At 50.6% G+C, this 18,505-nt stretch overlaps 1 protein-coding gene, 1 long non-coding RNA gene and 1 other non-coding gene across 6 annotated transcripts in view; 1 reads left to right on the forward strand and 2 right to left on the reverse strand.

The window, feature by feature from the left end:
• Positions 1-2,943: 2,943 nt before the first annotated feature.
• Positions 2,944-5,531, reverse strand: LOC129018673 (uncharacterized). Of its 3 annotated transcripts, none has more exons than XR_008495401.2 (4): positions 5,418-5,531; positions 4,685-4,895; positions 4,329-4,401; positions 2,944-4,182 (listed from the first exon to the last, which is right to left on the reverse strand). It is a non-coding gene; the product is annotated as an uncharacterized LOC129018673 (long non-coding RNA). The 3 variants fall into 3 exon arrangements; XR_008495400.2 differs by having other exon boundaries at positions 2,944-3,328; positions 3,624-4,401; XR_008495399.2 differs by having other exon boundaries at positions 2,944-4,401.
• A 20-nt stretch (positions 5,532-5,551) lies between these two features.
• GATA6 (GATA binding protein 6) overlaps positions 5,552-18,505 on the forward strand; it is a 32,437-nt gene continuing 19,483 nt past the window's right edge. The window contains exons 1-4 of one of the 2 annotated variants that reach the window (XM_054460358.2): positions 5,552-5,691; positions 7,117-8,288; positions 13,018-13,184; positions 17,518-17,643. In XM_054460358.2, the coding sequence (XP_054316333.1) occupies positions 7,154-8,288; positions 13,018-13,184; positions 17,518-17,643 (1,428 nt within the window). In that variant the 5' untranslated portion in view covers positions 5,552-5,691; positions 7,117-7,153. Of the gene's footprint in view, positions 5,692-6,539; positions 6,597-7,116; positions 8,289-13,017; positions 13,185-17,517; positions 17,644-18,505 lie in introns of those variants that run through there. The other variant, XM_054460359.2, reaches the window with a different exon arrangement.
• Positions 16,180-16,284, reverse strand: LOC129019252 (U6 spliceosomal RNA). Its single transcript, XR_008495583.1, has one exon. It is a non-coding gene; the product is annotated as a U6 spliceosomal RNA (small nuclear RNA).

Genomic DNA, 18,505 nt, shown 5'->3' on the forward strand with positions numbered 1-18,505 from the left:
CCTAGAACTGGCATGGCCTGCACACCTTCTGATACCAGCAAAATCCAGGAAGAGCCTAGGTCCTGCCTGTCTAGTGGGCTGGACATTTCTCCATCTCTTTCACCTTCTTGGGAGCAGAAATGTTCCCTTTTCCTCTGATGCTCTAATTTTTCCCCTCCCCAGAGGCTGGTGGGGTAAGGATTAGATAGGACATATGATTTTTGGCATTCACCTTATTTGGAAGGGATAACAAAAAAAGAGAGGCATCTTCCACTTCCCAGCCTAGTGTGAGGGGACAGACAGCAGACCCTGGGCTGCCTTTTGGAATTGAGAGTCCTGCTCCCAACATCTGCCAGAGAACACACTGGGGGAGGCAGAAGACTTGGGAAAGCCCTCTGCAGGGAAGCCAAGTGGTCTCATCTGAAACTTACCCCCACCCCATCACCTCCTTGTCCTATTTCAAAGAGGTAGAAAAGGTTTATGCTGGTCTGGAATATGGATTCTTTTTACTTAAGGGGAGGAGAAAACTTCAAAAACATCACAACTGACTCCCCAAGCCCACTTTTTAGTATCCAGGATCAGGAAACTGGATCTTCCCTGCCGTCACTCGTTGGTGAAAGGGAAGGGATCACTCCAGGGGCAGAGCCTCAGCCCAGCTGGCAGCCCTAGGCTTTATGTAGTGATGCCAGTAGCAATTAATAATGATAATAAATACCACACTTCAAACCAAACCCAAGCCGAGGATGACTGAATGATTGGACCTCTGCCTCCCACCTGCGTGCGGTTACTCTGCGAGTCCACACCCTCCCTGGCAGCCTCAGTTCCACCCACCACCTTCAGCCTGGGGTTCAAAGGGAGCGCTGCCCCAGGACCAGCGACGTGGACCAGCACACTGCCCCTTAGCAGACCCACAGGGAGTGGGATGGTAGGTGGGGGCAGTTTGGTTTTATCTTTATTATTTAGTATCAGAAAATAATCAAAACAGGGTGGTAATTTCGGCCCCCTGAGCTTGGCTTAGTTTTTCCGCGAAGTGCAGGGGGGCCGTTTTAGGATACCCAGCTCCCACCTGGAGCTCCAGAGCTCCCGGGGACCCCCGTGTCCGCCCGTCTCCTAGGGCCTGGCACTCCCTGGCCCCGCAGCCCGGGGACCTCCACCTTCCCCAGGCGGCAGCCACAGGTCCCGCCGGGCCCGTCCGAGGTCTGCGGCCGCCGAAGTCGGGGTCTCAGGGCGTCAGGGAGCAACCAGGCCGCGGGGAGGGAGGCCGGCGCCGGCGCGGAATTTCTTTATCGGGATTTGAGAGCCGCAAGCTTCTCCTTCGCTTCTTTAAGCGATCACGGAAAGACACCTTTCGATCTTTTGTCAGACATCTTGGCCCTTAACAGCTAAATTTATTTGGTTTAAAGCGGCCACGGGAGAAGCAGGGAGGGAAAATCTTTCGTCGGTCATTGGGTGGCCTAGATAACAGGCTTGGAGAGAGAGCGGAGAAGAAAGTAAAAAGGTTAATGGATGAGGGGAGGGCTGGAGGCGCCCGGCGTGGGGCTTTTACGGCGACCCTCCCCCGGCCGCCCCCTTATCGCGGCCCGAACTTACCCGCTGCGAGGGGAGTACATTAAGTCACGTAAACAGCGCGGAGAGGAATGCCACCGCGGTGACCTTTCGTGCGCCGCCGCCGCTAGCCCACCTCCGCGCCGTGCTGGCGGCCGCCGGCGGCGCGCGGGGGTCGGCCGGGGGCTGCGCCGGGCGAGGGGCCTCCGGGCCCGGCCTGGCCTGCGCAACGCGCCGGGCCTCGATTCCGACCGCCCGGGGACCCCGGCGCTGGCTCCGCTTGCTCCTTCCCCGAAGTGGCCGGCGGCGGGAGCCGGCGCTGGGGGTGGGGGCGACCTGCGAGTTTCCGCCGCCACCACCTGACGTTTCTAAAGAGTGTTTTTGGTTTCCCGAGATTTAAACTTAAAGAAAATCACCGCCAGGACTCTGGTCGACGGCCTACCGTGCAGTGCGGCCGCTGAGTGGGGGACACGCCGCCCGGAACCCACCACTGGCCCCAGACGCTGGCAGGGGTGGGGGCCTCTGAGGAGACCCCGGGTCCTTGGGTAAAAGCGTCCCCGAGACGGGAAGAAATATGGTATAAGCGAGAAGGCCTCATAAATCTGGGCTGTTAAAAATCTAAGTTAAAAATATGTTTTAAGGCAGAAATGCATTCTTTTTCTTTATGAAACATCGCCGAAGCAGCCAGTTTTGTGACAGGATCGTAAAATGAGCGTGAGTTTGCGGGGGTGGAGGTGCACGGGGACGCGGGTCCTTGCTGGGTCTCGCCGCTCCTCCGGAAGCGGCGCAAGGCTGGGTCCCCAAACACCCTTCCCGTTTGGCAGCCAAGCCCCCGCCCCCTGCCCAATTGGCTGCAGTGTTCTGGGTGGATTCGAATCGCGAATAGTGGTGCGGCGCGGCCGAAATAAATCAACCCTGGGGACAGGCCGCGCCCGGGAGCCAGCCCTCTGTGAGGGTAAGGGGGACGACTCGCCCAGGAGGGGCCGCTCATTGGGTCTAAACCGTCCGGAGAGAAACAGTTTCGTTCAAGATTAGCAAATCCCGAAAGAGGAGACAGGCGGGGGTGAAAGAAAAAAAAAAGGAAAGGAAGGAAAAGAAAAAATATATATACCCACGAAGAAAACAATAACTTTTAAGAGCTGTCCGCGTACTTTGGACACTAGTGGGGGCCTTCTCCCCAGCTCTTGGGTTTCTCCCTAGTTTGGGGTGCACCTCTTCCCTCCGAACTTCCTAATTTGCCGGCCTTCCAGACCAGCTGGGGCTCGCTCAGGAAGCTCCACGCGCGGGTCTGGGACTCATGGGAGTGGCTTTGAAAACATGCTTGTCTTCCCCAGAGCGGTCCCTAGCGCCAAAGATGCATTGGGGAAAAGGCACATTGGAGACGTCAGGCAGCCTGGTTTTCTGTCTGAATCAACTGTACGAGTTAAACAGTTTTATTTCGAAATTAACCAACATAAACAACAACAACATTCACTACCCATTCCCTCGTTAGGTTGGAAAACCAGTCTGAAAAAATAAATACAATCTGTGACCATGAAAAGGAGCAATCACTTATTTTTCCCATATGTTTTGAACATTATTTTAAAAAATAGATTGGGAATCTGGAGAGTAAAATGCTGGGTCCCTTCCCGAGCCCTTAGAGCCCGAACGTTGTCGAATCGGTCAATGTCCACCCCGCCGCTCACCTCTGTCCCAGCAGCGCCGGGGCCAGCGCGCCCTCCCGCCGCGTCTGCGGAGCTGCGGGAAAAGCAGGTCCCCGGGGGGGTATCAAGTGTCCAGGGATATCCACGTAGACATCCTTGTACTTGCAAATACAAAGAAACACACAGGACAGAGATCAGGCTCGCGCCAGGGCTCGGTCTCCTCGGGGCTCAGGGTTGGAGGCCGTACACAGCCTGGACACAAACTGAGCCAAAGAGTTTATTTTTAGCAAATAAGATATGAGTTTTTAGAAAATTGCTTTTAATAGTAAATCTGAGAAACATTATTTCAAAACGTTGGAATCAAAGGAAATCAAATGCCCACAACCCATTTCCGTCAGTGCTTACAAATGAGCTTCTGCAAAACCCAGTCCACTTAAACATTTGGTCGGAACTCACGAAAAGAACCAAAAGCAAGGCATTCCGAGTCCTGGCGGGGGTTGAGCGGCCGGGCGGACGCCTGGCTATCTCTTCTGGGAGTCGCGCATTCGATCGCACTCAGGTTAAAATTTAAAGCCCCTGGATCCTACTCCAGTCGCCAGCCTCTCCATTCCAGAGTTTTCTACCTTCAGCCTTTTCAAAATGCGGCCGCGCTGAAACTGGGAGCCTCCGCAGTGATTAGGGGAGGCAAAGTGGAATGTAATAAAAGTGACTAAATTGGATGAGAACGGTTTCTGGACCTTCTCGGTAGCAATTTAAAATTCAGAAGTGTTTAGAAGCAATTTACAACGAAGAATGAAAAAAGAAGAATTCTCGCCAACTTCCTGAATTCCTCGCCCCCTCCCCCGCACTGCCAGGCCCTGTCCCGCTCCCCCACGAGCCACAAGTTCACAACTCACAGTTACGTGCAGAGGAAACAACGCTTAGCTACGAGGTCTCACCATCTCTGGAAACCATACTTTACAAGGCACCTCCCCACCCCAGTTCAACTCTGCACAGGCTCCTCTCCCTTCCCTAACTGGGAAAACACGAAAATAAAAACAAAACAAAAAACTAGAGCCTAAACGCTTTCTGGGAGACCGACCTTCAGAAAATCATTTACTTGGATTTACCTGGGCGGGGTGGGGGGTGGGGGCGGGGGAAAGTATAAAAATTCATTCTCACAAAAACAACTCCTCTTGTCCTAAAGTCTCCCTCGGCAGCCTTCTGGGGTCACGTCTGTCGGAAGAAATCCTTTCTGTAAGCGAAAGGGAGCGAGACATATATCACGGCTCCTACAGCGGACGAGCCTGCGGCCGCGCGAGTTGCCGCTGACAGATCGGCGCTGATAACCCCGCGACGTTCATTTCCAGTCCCTTTTGCCCGCTAGGGACCGTATCAGTTTGTACAGTGTTGTGATAACTGTTTGGAGGGAGCGAAGAGGGGGTGTGTATATGAACGTGGGGGTGGGGAAGCAGCATTTAGCGCTGGGTCTAGGGAAGGTGACACCCCCTCTTCGCAGTGACTTATCTGTGACTTACCTGAAACTCTCCAGGGAAATATCAGAGCAAACGTGACATTAAAAGTTGGAGAGCGTCCTCGGACACGACTGATGTGGAAGCCCTTTTCCATTCTGCGTACCCCATAGACTACCTTTCCGTACATGACGACCCGAGTTAAAGTTCCCAAAGGTCAGCTGGGGAATGTTGTCTTGAGGTTCCCGAAACCACCACGACCTGAGCCGTAGCATCCCTAGATAGGGTCGGAGAAAGTTTAAGGTCGGTCTCACACAACCTCAGGGCAAAAAGCGCATTTGCTGTGAAGGGGCTAGGCGGGGGTTGGGGGGCGGGGGGGCGCAGAGCACGTTCCCCCTTCCTTCTGGGGGCGTGCTGACCCAGGGTCTGGAGCGCCCCTCCCGCCGCGGCGGCGGCGCGGGGCTTGCACTGCCAACTCCTTCCGTGCCAAGGCTCCCTCCTCCTCCCTCGTGTGGGTGTGTGTGCGACTGCGGGAGCGGGAGGGTGCACCGCCGCTGGATGGGTGCGGGTCGCTAGCCAGGTCAGGCGTTCTGTGGCCTCCGCCCCTCCCCCGGGGTCCCTGGGCTCGGTGCCCCCCGGGTGGACTCGCCCCCACTCCGGGGACAGGGCTCGCGGCTCAGCCCACGCCGGCAGGCAGCGCGGCGCTCATTGTCTGCCTGGGCGGCGCGCTCCCCTCCCCCCTCGCCGTCCCCTCCCCACCCTCTTTTCTCTCCTCCCCTCGATCCCTCCTCCTCTTCACCTCCAGCGCCCAGCTGCTCGCTGAGCGCAGTTCCGACCCACAGCCTGGCACCCTTCGGCGAGCGCTGTTTGTTTAGGGCTCGGTGAGTCCAATCAGGAGCGCAGGCTGCAGTTTTCCGGCAGAGCAGTAAGAGGCGCCTCCTCTCTCCTTTTTATTCACCAGCAGCGCGGCGCAGACCCCGGACTCGCGCTCGCCCGCTGGCGCCCTCGGCCTCTCTCCGCGCCTGGGAGCACCCTTCGCCGCGGCCGTTCTCCATGCGCAGCGCCCGCCCGAGGTTCGGCTGCTTCCTCCTCGCGCGATCTCCCCGCTTTCCTCCCCTCCACCCCTACTCGTCGCGGGCCCCTGGCCTCCGGCTCTCCGGCCCTCTCCAGGCCGCGGTCGGCTCCGAGGGTGTTTCCCTCCTCCCCTCCAGGCGGGCTGAGGCGGCTCCCAGGCTCCCGGGACACCGCGGACCAACTTCTAGTCTCTTTTCCTCTCCTCGAAGCGCTTATCTGCGCGCAGCCTTATCTCCGAGTTATCTCGGCGCAAAGGGGCGGGAGCCGGTAGCTAGGCAGGCAGAGAAACTTCTTTCTTGCTATCTAGCCAGGTCTGTGTGTGGGCATTAATTTTAGTGTGGTAATCTCCGATGAGCCGAGGCGATTTGAAAGAGCAGCCTGGAGGAGGCCAGCCCGGCTGCATTTCGCCTCCCTCCCCCACTCCCTCCGAGTCTCCCTGTCATTCTTCCTGCTCTCCCATTTGGGGTCGCCTCGGCTCTGGGGCGGTCTCACGTCCCCCCACCCCCAGCCCCTTGCGTTCCCCCTCCTTTTCTCTGCTCTCCGCTCCACCCCGCTACGTCCGATTCCGGAACGGTCCGACGTTTCTTCTGCTGGGGATGACCGCGGGGTGGGCCGGGTGGCCCGGCCGGCGTGAGCGCGCACGCTGGTGGCTGCAGGCGCGGGCCGTGTCTAAGGTGTGCGGCGCCGCGGGGACGCCGGTGGGTCTGGCGATTCCCGCCCCACAAGCTCCCCGCACTGCCTCTGCTGGGAAGGACCCAGACTGCTGCCCCCGCCCTGGCGTCCCACTTTCCCTGGGCCGAGTTGCATTTCTCTCTGGGGCTCGCGTTCGGGCTGGTCAGCGCAGTCCGGGAAGCTCAGGGAGAGCCAATATAGGAGAACGCGGCGGTTTCGTTTTCGGGGACAGGTTGCCTTCCTTAAGCGAAGGGTTTTCCCGTGGGGAACCCTCACCCCGAGGCATTTCGGGAGAAGGGCATCCGCAGAGAGGCGGGATGCGGCGGTGCCGACACGCACAGCTACTTAAATTCTTTTGTGTGTCATCAGCCCGGGGAAGACACTTTAGGGCGGAAGGAAAGCCTCAGCCAGCTTCTGCAGATCACCCCTGGGATCTGGCGCGCGCACGGAGAAAGGATGCGGCCGAGGGGGTGGGCGGGGAAGACGCGGGGACCGGAGCGGTGCCTTTGAGGGAGGGCTGGTATCCCAGCCCTTCCAGGGCCCTGTGGCGGCTGCGCAGGCTCCATTCCCCTCCCTTATTGATCCCCACGCCCGGGGCAGAAATAGGATCTTTGAGAAGTCTCAAGTGGGATCTTTGAGAAGTCAGATCCCATTTGAACTAGAAAAAGGAGTGGGGGCGAGGTAGTGTGCAGCCTACGCTCTTGGTAACCCGCCTATCTCCTACCATACCCGTCTCCCCCACCCCACCTCAGGAGCTAGACGTCAGCTTGGAGCGGCGCCGGACCGTGGATGGCCTTGACTGACGGCGGCTGGTGCTTGCCGAAGCGCTTCGGGGCCGCGAGTGCGGACGCCAGCGACTCCAGAGTCTTTCCAGCGCGGGAGCCCTCCACGCCGCCGTCTCCCATCTCTTCTTCGTCCTCCTCCTGCTCCCGGGGCGGAGAGCGGGGCCCCGGCGGCGCCAGCAACTGCGGGACGCCTCAGCTCGACACGGAGGCGGCGGCCGGACCCCCGGCCCGCTCGCTGCTGCTCAGTTCCTACGCTTCGCATCCCTTCGGGGCTCCCCACGGACCTTCGGCGCCTGGGGTCGCGGGTCCCGGGGGCAACCTGTCGAGCTGGGAGGACCTGCTGCTGTTCACTGACCTCGACCAAGCCGCGACCGCCAGCAAGCTGCTGTGGTCCAGCCGCGGCGCCAAGCTGAGCCCCTTCGCACCCGAGCAGCCGGAGGAGATGTACCAGACCCTCGCCGCTCTCTCCAGCCAGGGTCCGGCCGCCTACGACGGCGCGCCGGGCGGCTTCGTGCACTCTGCGGCCGCGGCGGCAGCAGCTGCGGCGGCGGCCAGCTCCCCGGTCTACGTGCCCACCACCCGCGTGGGTTCCATGCTGCCTGGCCTACCGTACCACCTGCAGGGGTCGGGCAGTGGGCCAGCTAACCACGCGGGAGGCGCGGGCGCGCATCCCGGCTGGCCTCAGGCCTCGGCCGACAGCCCTCCATACGGCGGCGGAGGCGGCGCGGCTGGCGGCGGGGCCGCGGGGCCTGGCGGCGCTGGCTCGGCTGCGGCGCACGTCTCGGCGCGCTTCCCCTACTCGCCCAGCCCGCCCATGGCCAACGGCGCCGCGCGGGAGCCGGGAGGCTACGCGGCGGCGGGCAGTGGGGGCGCGGGAGGCGTGAGCGGCGGCGGCAGTAGCCTGGCGGCCATGGGCGGCCGCGAGCCCCAGTACAGCTCGCTGTCGGCGGCGCGGCCGCTGAACGGGACGTACCACCACCACCACCACCACCACCACCACCATCCGAGCCCATACTCGCCCTACGTGGGGGCGCCACTGACGCCTGCCTGGCCCGCCGGACCCTTCGAGACTCCGGTGCTGCACAGCCTGCAGAGCCGCGCCGGAGCCCCGCTCCCGGTGCCCCGGGGCCCCAGTGCAGGTAAGGGTCGCGCCTCAGGTTCGGGGTGCGGGTCCAAAGCGCTGGGGCGCACGGGGGACGTGGAGCGGCTGCTCCTCTCGGGCCCTGTTTTCAGGACTTTCTCGTCCGGGTGCGCGGAGGTCGGCCTGGTCCCAGGAAGGATTTGCAGGCCTGTGGCTGGGTAACCAGAGTCCGGTAGCGCTGAGGCGATTCTGTTGTGCCAAGTTCCTTTGCATGGATGAGGCTAAATGCACATCTGTACCTTCGTGCCTTGGAGAAGCTCAGGGCCTTGATGAGTAGTGAATGGCATCTGCTATTGGGGAAAAACGAGGCTGGGAGGGAACTAACAGCGCTTGAGCCCCATCGCAGACCCTACTTTGGGTGAGTGGAAGAAATTCCACGATGGGAGTAAGTTTGGGAGAGTGGCGGGCACTTGATCCACCCCCAAACAGACACACAAACACAGGCAGGCTCACCCAGTTTAACTCTCCAAAGGGTGTGTGTGTTTTCCTAGAGAAGGGTATTTAGAAGAGCACAACAGAAGAACCTAGATGTTCCTAGGGAAGCTAGTTGGCGTCTCCTCTCCCACAAGGGAGAGAGGGAAAGAAGAGAGGGCACTTGGAGTGGTCAGATTTGTGACTTCATGGTGAAAGAGAGCTGGTGGATAGGCCCTTGGGCTTGGCATCAGCTGGGCTTTGGTCTGGGGCTGCTGCTCACATGGCTAGGCTGCAACTCGGGGATCCTTGGGCTTGGCATCAGCTGGGCCTTGGTCTGGGGCTGCTGCTCACATGGCCAGGCTGCAACTCAGGGATCCTGGAGGTGGGGCACCTATTCTCCCTTCGAAGTTTAGCCCGCCAATTTTTCAGTTTCCAATTTGACTCATGTTTTCCTGTGTCTGGGAGCCATTAGGGGGTAAACCGTGAAAACGCTATTGTCAAAAATACCTGGAAATACCTCGTTTTGAAAGGTGTTTTGTTTACTCTAGCACAGGAGTATGTGAGCCCTGTTAGACTGTTTTTCTCAGATGCAACATTCTGCGTCCTTGGTGCTTTCAACTGGCTTCTCTTACTTTATATTTCACCTGTTTGATAATCTTTCTAAGGAAACAACATCTTTTTTTATTGTTGTTTGTTTGAGGGGAGGTGTGGGGGAGGCCCCTTGAGTCACAGAGGTGGCAGAGTGGAGGAAGGCACATTACTCCAAACAGTCCTACCCCAGTGTCTTGTGTATCCCAGGTCTGTGCTTCTCCTAGGAGCCTTGATGCTACCTTTAGGGACAGCAAGTCAGTCCTAGGGACCAGGATTCCTTAGGATAAAATGGGACATTCCCAGCCTTGTCCTCAAAAGTCACGCTGGAAATGCAAGTGGTCTGAAAGAGAAGGAACCAATTTGAACAGCTCCCTGATAGCCTGAGTTCCTTCTGTCTTCTTCCAAGCGCTGCAAGACTTGGTCTCAAAATTCCCTCTTTTTTTTTTTTTTTTTAAGTTTTGCTTTGTCGCCCAGTCTGGAGTGCAGTGGCTCGCTGTAATCTCCGTCTCCTGGGTTCAAGCGATTCTCCTGCCTCAGCCTCCCTTGTAGCTGGGATTACTGGCGCGCGCCGCCACACCTAGCTAATTTTTGTATTTTTAGTAGTTTTTGCCATGTTGGTCAGGCTGTTTTTGAACTCTTGACTTCAGGTGATCCACCCGCCTCGCCTCCCAAAGTACTGGGATTATAGGCGTGAGCCACTGCGCCCAGCGAAATTCCCTCTTTTTGTTTCTGCTGCAAAGCTGGCCCTGGAGACCATTTTTCCCATGTGTGTATGGAATGGGATCGGGGGACCCTGTTGAGATTTGCACTGTTGGCTTGGGACTTGAGAGTCGAGGGCTCTCATCCTTACCGCTGCATAGGGACCCAAGTTTGGCTCCCAGGAGCAGAGAGATGGAGAGGCTGGGAATCTCTAAGGAGGTAATGGTTGGGTGTGAAGCTTCTTTTGTCAGTCGGGGAGTTCCGTAGGGAATGTGCAAGGGTGTTGTGAGTTGGGTGAGGGGTAGTAGCTGCAGCTTGAGCCAGCGCCTGCAGCTCTGCCTATTTCTTGACACACCTTAGCCTGATCTCCAGGTTCCTTTCCTCCAATCTTCCAGCATTTCATATGGCTGAGAGAGTCTTTTGATGTTTACAGTAACCGGTCCTGTATGAGAAATCCTTTTAGAGGCAGTATGGGGCAGTTGTGAGCAAGTTAATATGTTTCTTTTTGTTTTAAATTTAGCCTATACTTTTCCTAATTTTTTCATCTTCTGGGCACACCACAGTTAGAGAAATTTTCTGTAGACCCAGAAGATGTGTGTTTTTTTTAAGTATTTTTTTTAAAGTATGTTTAAAAAAATGGGATTTGGGAACACCCAGCTTTTGCGTAGAGTCTGTTAGGAAATCAGGAAGTGACTGGGACCAAGCCAGCATTGGGGTGAAGGGTGGGGAGTGAGTGACCCTCACTTTGCTTGTCCTCACAGGTATTCTGAGGCCAGCTTCCTAGCTAGATTTCCTGTTTCCTAGATTTTTTTTTTTAAACAAACCGTTTTTGGAGGCAGACACTTTAAAACACCAGAGCTAAAACCTGAGTGCTGAACTTGATCAACCCGCACAATTGGAGGCTTCTGGAAACCCATGCTATGCACCTCTCACTGACTGGGTAGATGGGGTGAGCTTACTCTGGGGTGAGCTCAGAGTCCTCACACTCCTTTATTTCCTGGGTCCTACACCCTCCTAAGCTTCTGCAGAAATGTGTTTGAGTCCCCGTATCTTGGTACCACACACAGAAAGACAGGTGGTGGTGCCCTTCTCCCCTGAATCTATCACTCCCCAAGGGCACCACAAACAGCCATGTTAGGAGACAAATGGTGAGTTGAAAAGGGGGAACTTGGTGAGCAAGCCCCCAGCTTTTATATCTTATAGCTTTTATAAAGGCAGCATTTTTTTTCCTTTTTAGTCACTTACAGGATTATAGCTGCCTGGTGGGTTTGGGAAAGAGGTAGGGAGGGAATGAGAGAGATTTTATTCAACTAAAAATAAGCAAGCTTCCTAGGTTGTATTTATCCAAAGTGGACTTTTAATTAAATTTTGTCTTTGGGTTTTCAGATGACTAAATAGTTCTACCTGGGGAGTTCACACTGTCTTCTAATAGGATTCTTATTGTTCCCAGTCATAGGACTGGGTTTTCCAGGGAATGCCCCACTCCTCTATCCAGAGGGGCTCTGATAGGTAACATTTTAAAGTCAACAACAAAGACAAATACCTTGTTTAACTTCAGTGTCCTTGAAGTCCTGAGCATTTTACTGATTACCGTAGTCAATAGTGGCTTTTAGGGCAGAGAAGAATAAATCTTTGTGATGTGTTGTAAGTTGCAGTATCCCCATGACAACTTTGAACTCGGGTTGTGTAGGATGCTAGTTTCTTTAAAACTTAATAAGAAATGAGAAAAGAGACTTGTTTTGTAAATAGTATTAATGGAATTAAAGAGTTCTTGTGCTAAAGTCATTTAAATATCGTTACCACACAGTTGATGGTAGACACATGCAATAAACTGCAAAGGGATGAGAAAGAACAAAAAGGTTCACATAATCTTCAGCTAAAACTCTAAAGTGTAATGTTGATTTACTTTAAAAAGTGATTCAGGGATGCTTCTTCAATAATGCAAAACTAGAACATTTAAACCTTCTCTAATCTAAAGAACCTTAAACGGTGATCTATACTTTTTTTTGGTCTATACTTATAATAAGTACCTTTCTCATTTTTAGAGACATTTATTCTTCCATATTTAACCTTGAGAAGTAATAAATGCTACATTTACTCTTAATCAGGATTTGTTTTTATTAGCAGGTTTAGGTTATTGTGAATTCTGAAAACTAACCAAAGAATAATAATAATAAAATTGTGTAAAATAAACACATTTTAAATAGATTGCATAACTCAAAATGATCACTGGGAAGGTCTTGGTAATTTTCTCAATCAGTAAGGTATCAACTTTTTATAAAAATTTTGCAGATAGAAGCAGTTGGACCCACTTCTAAATCGGGATTTTGGCATTTGATCTTTGTGGCATGAAAATAAAACTCTGTGCTTAATGTTAGTGCATTTTTCCCCTGAAAAGATGAGAGTAGTCTTCTCATTTCTAGTTTCTAACTAACGTAGGGGCCTAAGAACAGTACTTTTAATTTCACTTGTGTATCTTTAATTGGAGAAGAGGCACATATGGACGGGTGGCAGATGTAGAAAATACTTTTTAAAATTACTTGAGATAAAAGTTAATGAGGCAGCCTCGCTGTGTCCCCGGATATTTGTGGGTTGCAGCGGGGCTCAGTGGTCAGTATTGCTGAGTGGCTTGCTCGGGTTTGGCAACGACGTACTGTAATGATGATGGATTTCAGTCTTTAAAAGCTCCGGGACAGCCTGAGAGTAGGGGTCAGGGGACTCAAGCCGACCTCCCCACCGCTCATCTCGGACTCTGACGTCCTCTGCTTCCAGCACTGTTTCTTTCCCGGGGTCGCTACTGGGGCGCCCCGGGTGTGCAGAAGTATTGGACAAATGGTCAGTGGATCAATAGTGACGAAATAACCCTGCTCCTGGCTTTGCGGCCAAAGAGAAAAGCGCAGCCGGGAAGGGCACGGGCAAGGGAAGCCGGGCACCGGGGCTGGGGGCCGGGGTCCCCGGAGTGACGCGGGGAGGGACGGGTCCGGCGCGGCCTCACCCGCTCTCACGCCCCGCTGTTGCCGCAGACCTGCTGGAGGACCTGTCTGAGAGCCGCGAGTGCGTGAACTGCGGCTCCATCCAGACGCCGCTGTGGCGGCGGGACGGCACCGGCCACTACCTGTGCAACGCCTGCGGGCTCTACAGCAAGATGAACGGCCTCAGCCGGCCCCTCATCAAGCCGCAGAAGCGCGTGGTGAGTGTGACCCGCCCTGCCCCTGCCTCGCGGCCGGGCCCCGGGCTCTCCTGGCCCGGCCCGCCCCGCCCGGGCTCGGCCCGCCCCGCCCTGGCTCGGCCTGCCTCGGGCGTCCCCCTCCCCGGGGACACGTGCGGCCGCCGCGGTCCCACCCTAGCGGGGACCCAGCGGTACCATCCTGTGCCGGCTGTTCCAACGCCCACCCGCTGGCGCCCAAGTGGAGGTTACCCCGAAACTGGCGTCTGGGAAGCCAAGATAGCCTTTTTCCCCATGTTTACGCGCGGGGGATGACGTCCGTAAATGACAAAAACAAAAACAAACAAAAAAGGAAGGTGCAAAATGTCACCATGTTTTAAGCAAAAAAAGAAAAAATAATCTATATATCTCTAGGTGTACTTGCCAAAGCACCGTAATAATTCTGGTAAGATAGGCAAGAAATTGGTGATGGTAGCCCGAGGAGAAAAACAGTAGACCTACCGAGGCCGGGCGAAGGAAGACTTTTTTCACTGTGTATAGTTTAGATTTTATCCTTGAAAAACCACGCTCACTTATACCATTCATCCCCCAAATAGAATATGCCAGAAATCCACCCACTCACGCCTCCTCACAGCCACATTCTTTTGGGTGCCATTTACTTTGTCCTTTCTACCTTCTTGGTCACTTCTACCTCTTATCCTCAGGTGTATCCCCAAATACCATATCTTGGATTGCCCTTGAGCCTGGTGAAAATTTATTTGCTCTAACTTTTGTTATTCCGAAATCAGAGAACTTCGTAGAACTTGAGAAAACGTGTGGTTTGTATGTTCTTAAGTTGAGCATTTTCCCCAATTCGCACACGTTTTACTTTTTTTTTTTTTTTTGAGACGGAGTTTCGCTCTTGTTGCCCAGGCTGGAGTGCAATGGCGCGATCTCGACTCACCGCAGCCTCCGCCTCCAGGGTTCAAGCGATTCTCCTGCCTCAGCCTCCCGAGTAGCTGGGATTACAGGCATGCGCCACCGCGCCCGGCTAATTTTTTTGTATTTTTAGTAGAGACGGGGGTTTCTCCATATAGGTCAGGCTGGTCTCGAACTCCCGATCTCATGTGATCCGCCCGCCTCGGCCTCCCGAAGTGCTAAGATTACAGGCGTGAGCCACCACGCCCGGCCACCATGTTTTAAAGTAAGGGAATCCTGATTTCAGGGATTAATCTCGTATTGTCATTGTTATGTGTGCTTCCTAGCCGGAGAGAGTATTTACCGCTGTAATGGTTAGAGAAAATAAAAGAAAGCTTTCACCAGCCCCACTGTAAGGTTAACATTTGTTAAGCGAAGTACTCATAATCTAATAACCCTTTAAAGCTAAATATGTTACAGTTAGATGCCAGACGTCTTAAGTATCCCAGTAATTTATTTGTTATACTCTAATTAGCAGGAACAAATGCTACACATGTTGTTTGTGTTAAATAGATTAGAGTGAAATTGCATCACAATGTAAGTCTGACACCTTAAAGAGAAGCAATTAGTTTTATGGTTGGTTTTGTTTTAATGCATTTAAAATAAAGTGGCCGAGGTTAATTTAATGAGTGTATATGCCTTAAACTCGTTACAACCTCCCACAGCTTAAAATTTTCTTTAAAGGGTACCCTTAACTGCAGTGTGACTGTGGGTTTCATTTTTTCTTAAATGCATCATATTAAAGAAGAAAAAGTAGTAACTGGAAAATATCCCACAGAAGTTCCTTGTTTTCATATAATAGACAACACATGAACAATGAAACTGATTTATTTTTCTGGAAAGGCACATTGAGCTGAGTACTAACAACTTTCAAAGGTAACATTTTCTAGAGATTGAGCAAAAATTTGGTGGAATAGTAGTCATTTAGGTTCCATTTGCATTATAAATTTGATCTAGTAACATTTAGATAGTGCCATTTGTTTTGTGCATGTACCAGTCAAAATAACTTGGAAGGAAAAAAAAGAACAGTTTTTAGCTCTTCTGAATCATTAGTTTTCTCTGTGCTTAGCAGGTGTCTTGGCCATAACCAAGGTCAGCAAATATGCTTTGTAAATGGGTTGTAAATGATACCAATTGAAGGGTGTGTCACTATCAATTAGGTCTCCTTGTGGGCTTCTTATTTATGGTTTTGATGGATCTGGCTTAGTTCTCAGAAGCAGAATGTTGAACTCAAGTTTGTTTAGCCAGCACTATAGAACCAATCACTGTGAATTTGAACTTGCAATACATTGCAAAATAAGAGATTTATGGTGTAACTTGAATTCCTTGTCAGTGAGGAATATGACTGAGATCACTTGTTACAAGGAACTTTTATAACCCATTCACCTGCATTTCACATGTTTATGAGGACTGGCTTCACTTATGATCTGCAGTTGACAGTCATAAAGTCCTTTGTTATAATGGCAAATTCTGATAACAAGTTTGCTTCACATTGGCTCCAAATTCCACTGGAAACTGTCATAAATGGCTGGTTTATAAAGTGAACCTTCCTGTCCCTCGTTTACTGATTTCACATTTATGAAGAGAAAGGAATCCTTTCCTAAAAAAATTATTTTCTTTTAACCACAAAGAAAGAAAAAGAAAAGCCTGGATGTGTAAAGTTTTGTTAATATGTTGTCATCATTTTAGCAAAGCAGTTTTTCAAGTAGCTCTCCTGTGAGCCAAGCATACTCATTTCAACTAAAGGCAAATTGATTCTCAGCACTGACTTCCTAGAAATGTTGTAGTGCTAAAAGGTTTGCCAGTGTCTCTGTTTATAACTTCTCTGTAAAGAGTGATGCTAAGTAATGCAACAGGATGTAAACCATAAATGCAGATTTTAATTTCATCTTTTAAATTTGCCAGCAAAGGTTTTGGAAGTCTCTGTCCTGTAATCTGTGAATCTTCGATACATACTCAATTTACATTTCTCTTCTTCATTCTTTACAATTGATCTTCTTAACTTCCCAAATTTTGTAATTTTCAACTTGGTTTGGTCCAGAATCTTTCTCTAATTTTTTTTTTAAATATGGAAAGCTTCACGAATTTGGATGTCATTCTTGTGCTGGGGCCATGCTAATCTTCTCTGTATCCTTCCAATTGTAGTATATGTGTTGCTGAAGCAAGCATCCTTTTTTTTTAACTGAAGCTATGTCACAATTTTTAAAGTAATTTACAGCATTTAAAAGGAAATTTAAGCTTGGCAACTTAAAAACAAGTTTTATATTTTGCCATTCTGGGTAAGAAATTATATTAGCTTATTATAATTAACATGTAGTAATCTAGAGGTAATAAATTCCCTTTAAGGCTGTTATGGGCATAAAGAAAACATGGAAATGGGAGTGACAGTGGCAGACAAGTGGCCTTTTACCTTTCCTGGTAATACCAATTAACCCTTTGTATGAACGAAAGTTGAGAATAATACTGATAGGGCAAATATATTAGTATCACTGCATCTAAGACAAGGGCGGCATTAAGATGATGCCATAAAATTTGCTCATATCCTTTGTAAAATAGATAAAACAAAAATGCAGGCAGCAGGCAATCATGATGGTAATTATGGAATGTATTCAAGTATATTTCTTTTTTTTTTTACAAAACGTTTACCCCTCTTCTGAATCCATTTCTGTTAATGTACTTTCAAAGTTTCCATTAATGTACTTTCAAAGTTTCTGGTTTACTCCTTTACATATATCTGAGAAATAGACCTGATGATCTCCGGTTTTCAGGGGAAGTGGAGACTGCCCAGAGCCATTTAGCACATTGGCAAGTGGCTTGTGATTGCATTTCACAACCTAAATCTTAGACCTGTGACTATAGTGCACGGCCAACTGCTGTCCACGGTGGGGGGCGGGCGGCGGGGAGGTGGGGCACTCTCATGTTAGTGTCTACTTGTGTTGTTACTTCTGGTGTGTCTTGAGTATAACTCTATTTGGCCAACTTTTAGAAAATCTTTTAATTCCCCTAAAAAAGATACCAGTAGTATCTGGGAAACTCTAAACTGGAGAAGAAACCATGGGTGAAACTCTCCTTGTTATGGTGCTGGTAAAAGCTTTGCATGAAGTTATTGGCCAACTATATGACTGCTCCCGGGTATTCTTGAATTCACGGAGACAGGCTAGCTGGAGGAGTAAATCAAATCTATAGGGTCCAGCACACTATGCAAACCTCAAATTTCTTGGTCCAGAAAAGTCAGTCTAAGTACACTGCAACTTTTTTTTCTCAAGGATCATTTCATTTATAATAAAACAGATACATGCTTGTTGATGACAGGGGCAAAATACCTTAATGTATGTATGTAATATATATATATATATATGTCACTTACATTTTTCCACTTACGCTCTTGTACTGTTTCTAGCCTTCATCACGGCGGCTTGGATTGTCCTGTGCCAACTGTCACACCACAACTACCACCTTATGGCGCAGAAACGCCGAGGGTGAACCCGTGTGCAATGCTTGTGGACTCTACATGAAACTCCATGGGGTATGCCATGTATTCTGCTCACTTGTATATACATTTAGTATCTGGTTTGTATGTGATATCAGTTACAAAAAATCAGCAAATGAAAGATACTCAAGTGAAAAATTGGAATGCATATAATTTATTACTGAATATGTTTAATATAGTCAGTGTACATACTGAGTATATTTATTGAGTTGAAGGTGCTTTTAATTATAATATGAAATATTACCTTATGCACCAGTAGGAAACAAAAAATGCCACCAGTTGAACTATCGCAAACATTCATTTAAGACACATTCCAGTTTTAGAAATGTGAAAAGTGTGTATTTTAGAATTGGTAATATGGTAGTAACCATTTTTAAAAATGCACAATTAAGGAAATCAATAAAAAATGCACAATCACTAGTCTATATCTCTTAAAAATTTTGAATGTAATCAGACATTTGTGCAAAGGAGTAATGCATTTAATAGTTATAGTTTGAAATATTTCATAGTTCATTTTAAAAGATTGCACAAAATATAATAAACAACTCAATCTTAAAAAGAAAAATAACCTTGCATCTGTAGGAGGAAGGAAATACATGATCTCTTTGAAATAATACTTATTCAATGAATAGCTACTCATTTCAAACAATAAACATTAAGTTGAAGGAATTAAATTCTCCTTGGCAAATCATCTCATTCTTTCTGAAGGAATCTCTGCATTTGATGAGGAAAGTGTAGTCTTTGTGCACTTGGGATCTTTTCAGTGTGTATAAAAATTGGATTGAAATTTATGCCAAAGTCTTTTTTTTTTTTTTTTCTTTCTCTTGTTTTGAGATGGAGTCTAATTCTTGTTGCCCAGGCTGGAGTGCAGTGGTGCTATCTCGGTTCACTGCAACCT

The sequence above is a fragment of the Pongo pygmaeus genome, chromosome 17, assembly GCF_028885625.2.
Source record: "Pongo pygmaeus isolate AG05252 chromosome 17, NHGRI_mPonPyg2-v2.0_pri, whole genome shotgun sequence".
Classification (NCBI taxonomy): Eukaryota; Metazoa; Chordata; class Mammalia; order Primates; family Hominidae; genus Pongo; species Pongo pygmaeus.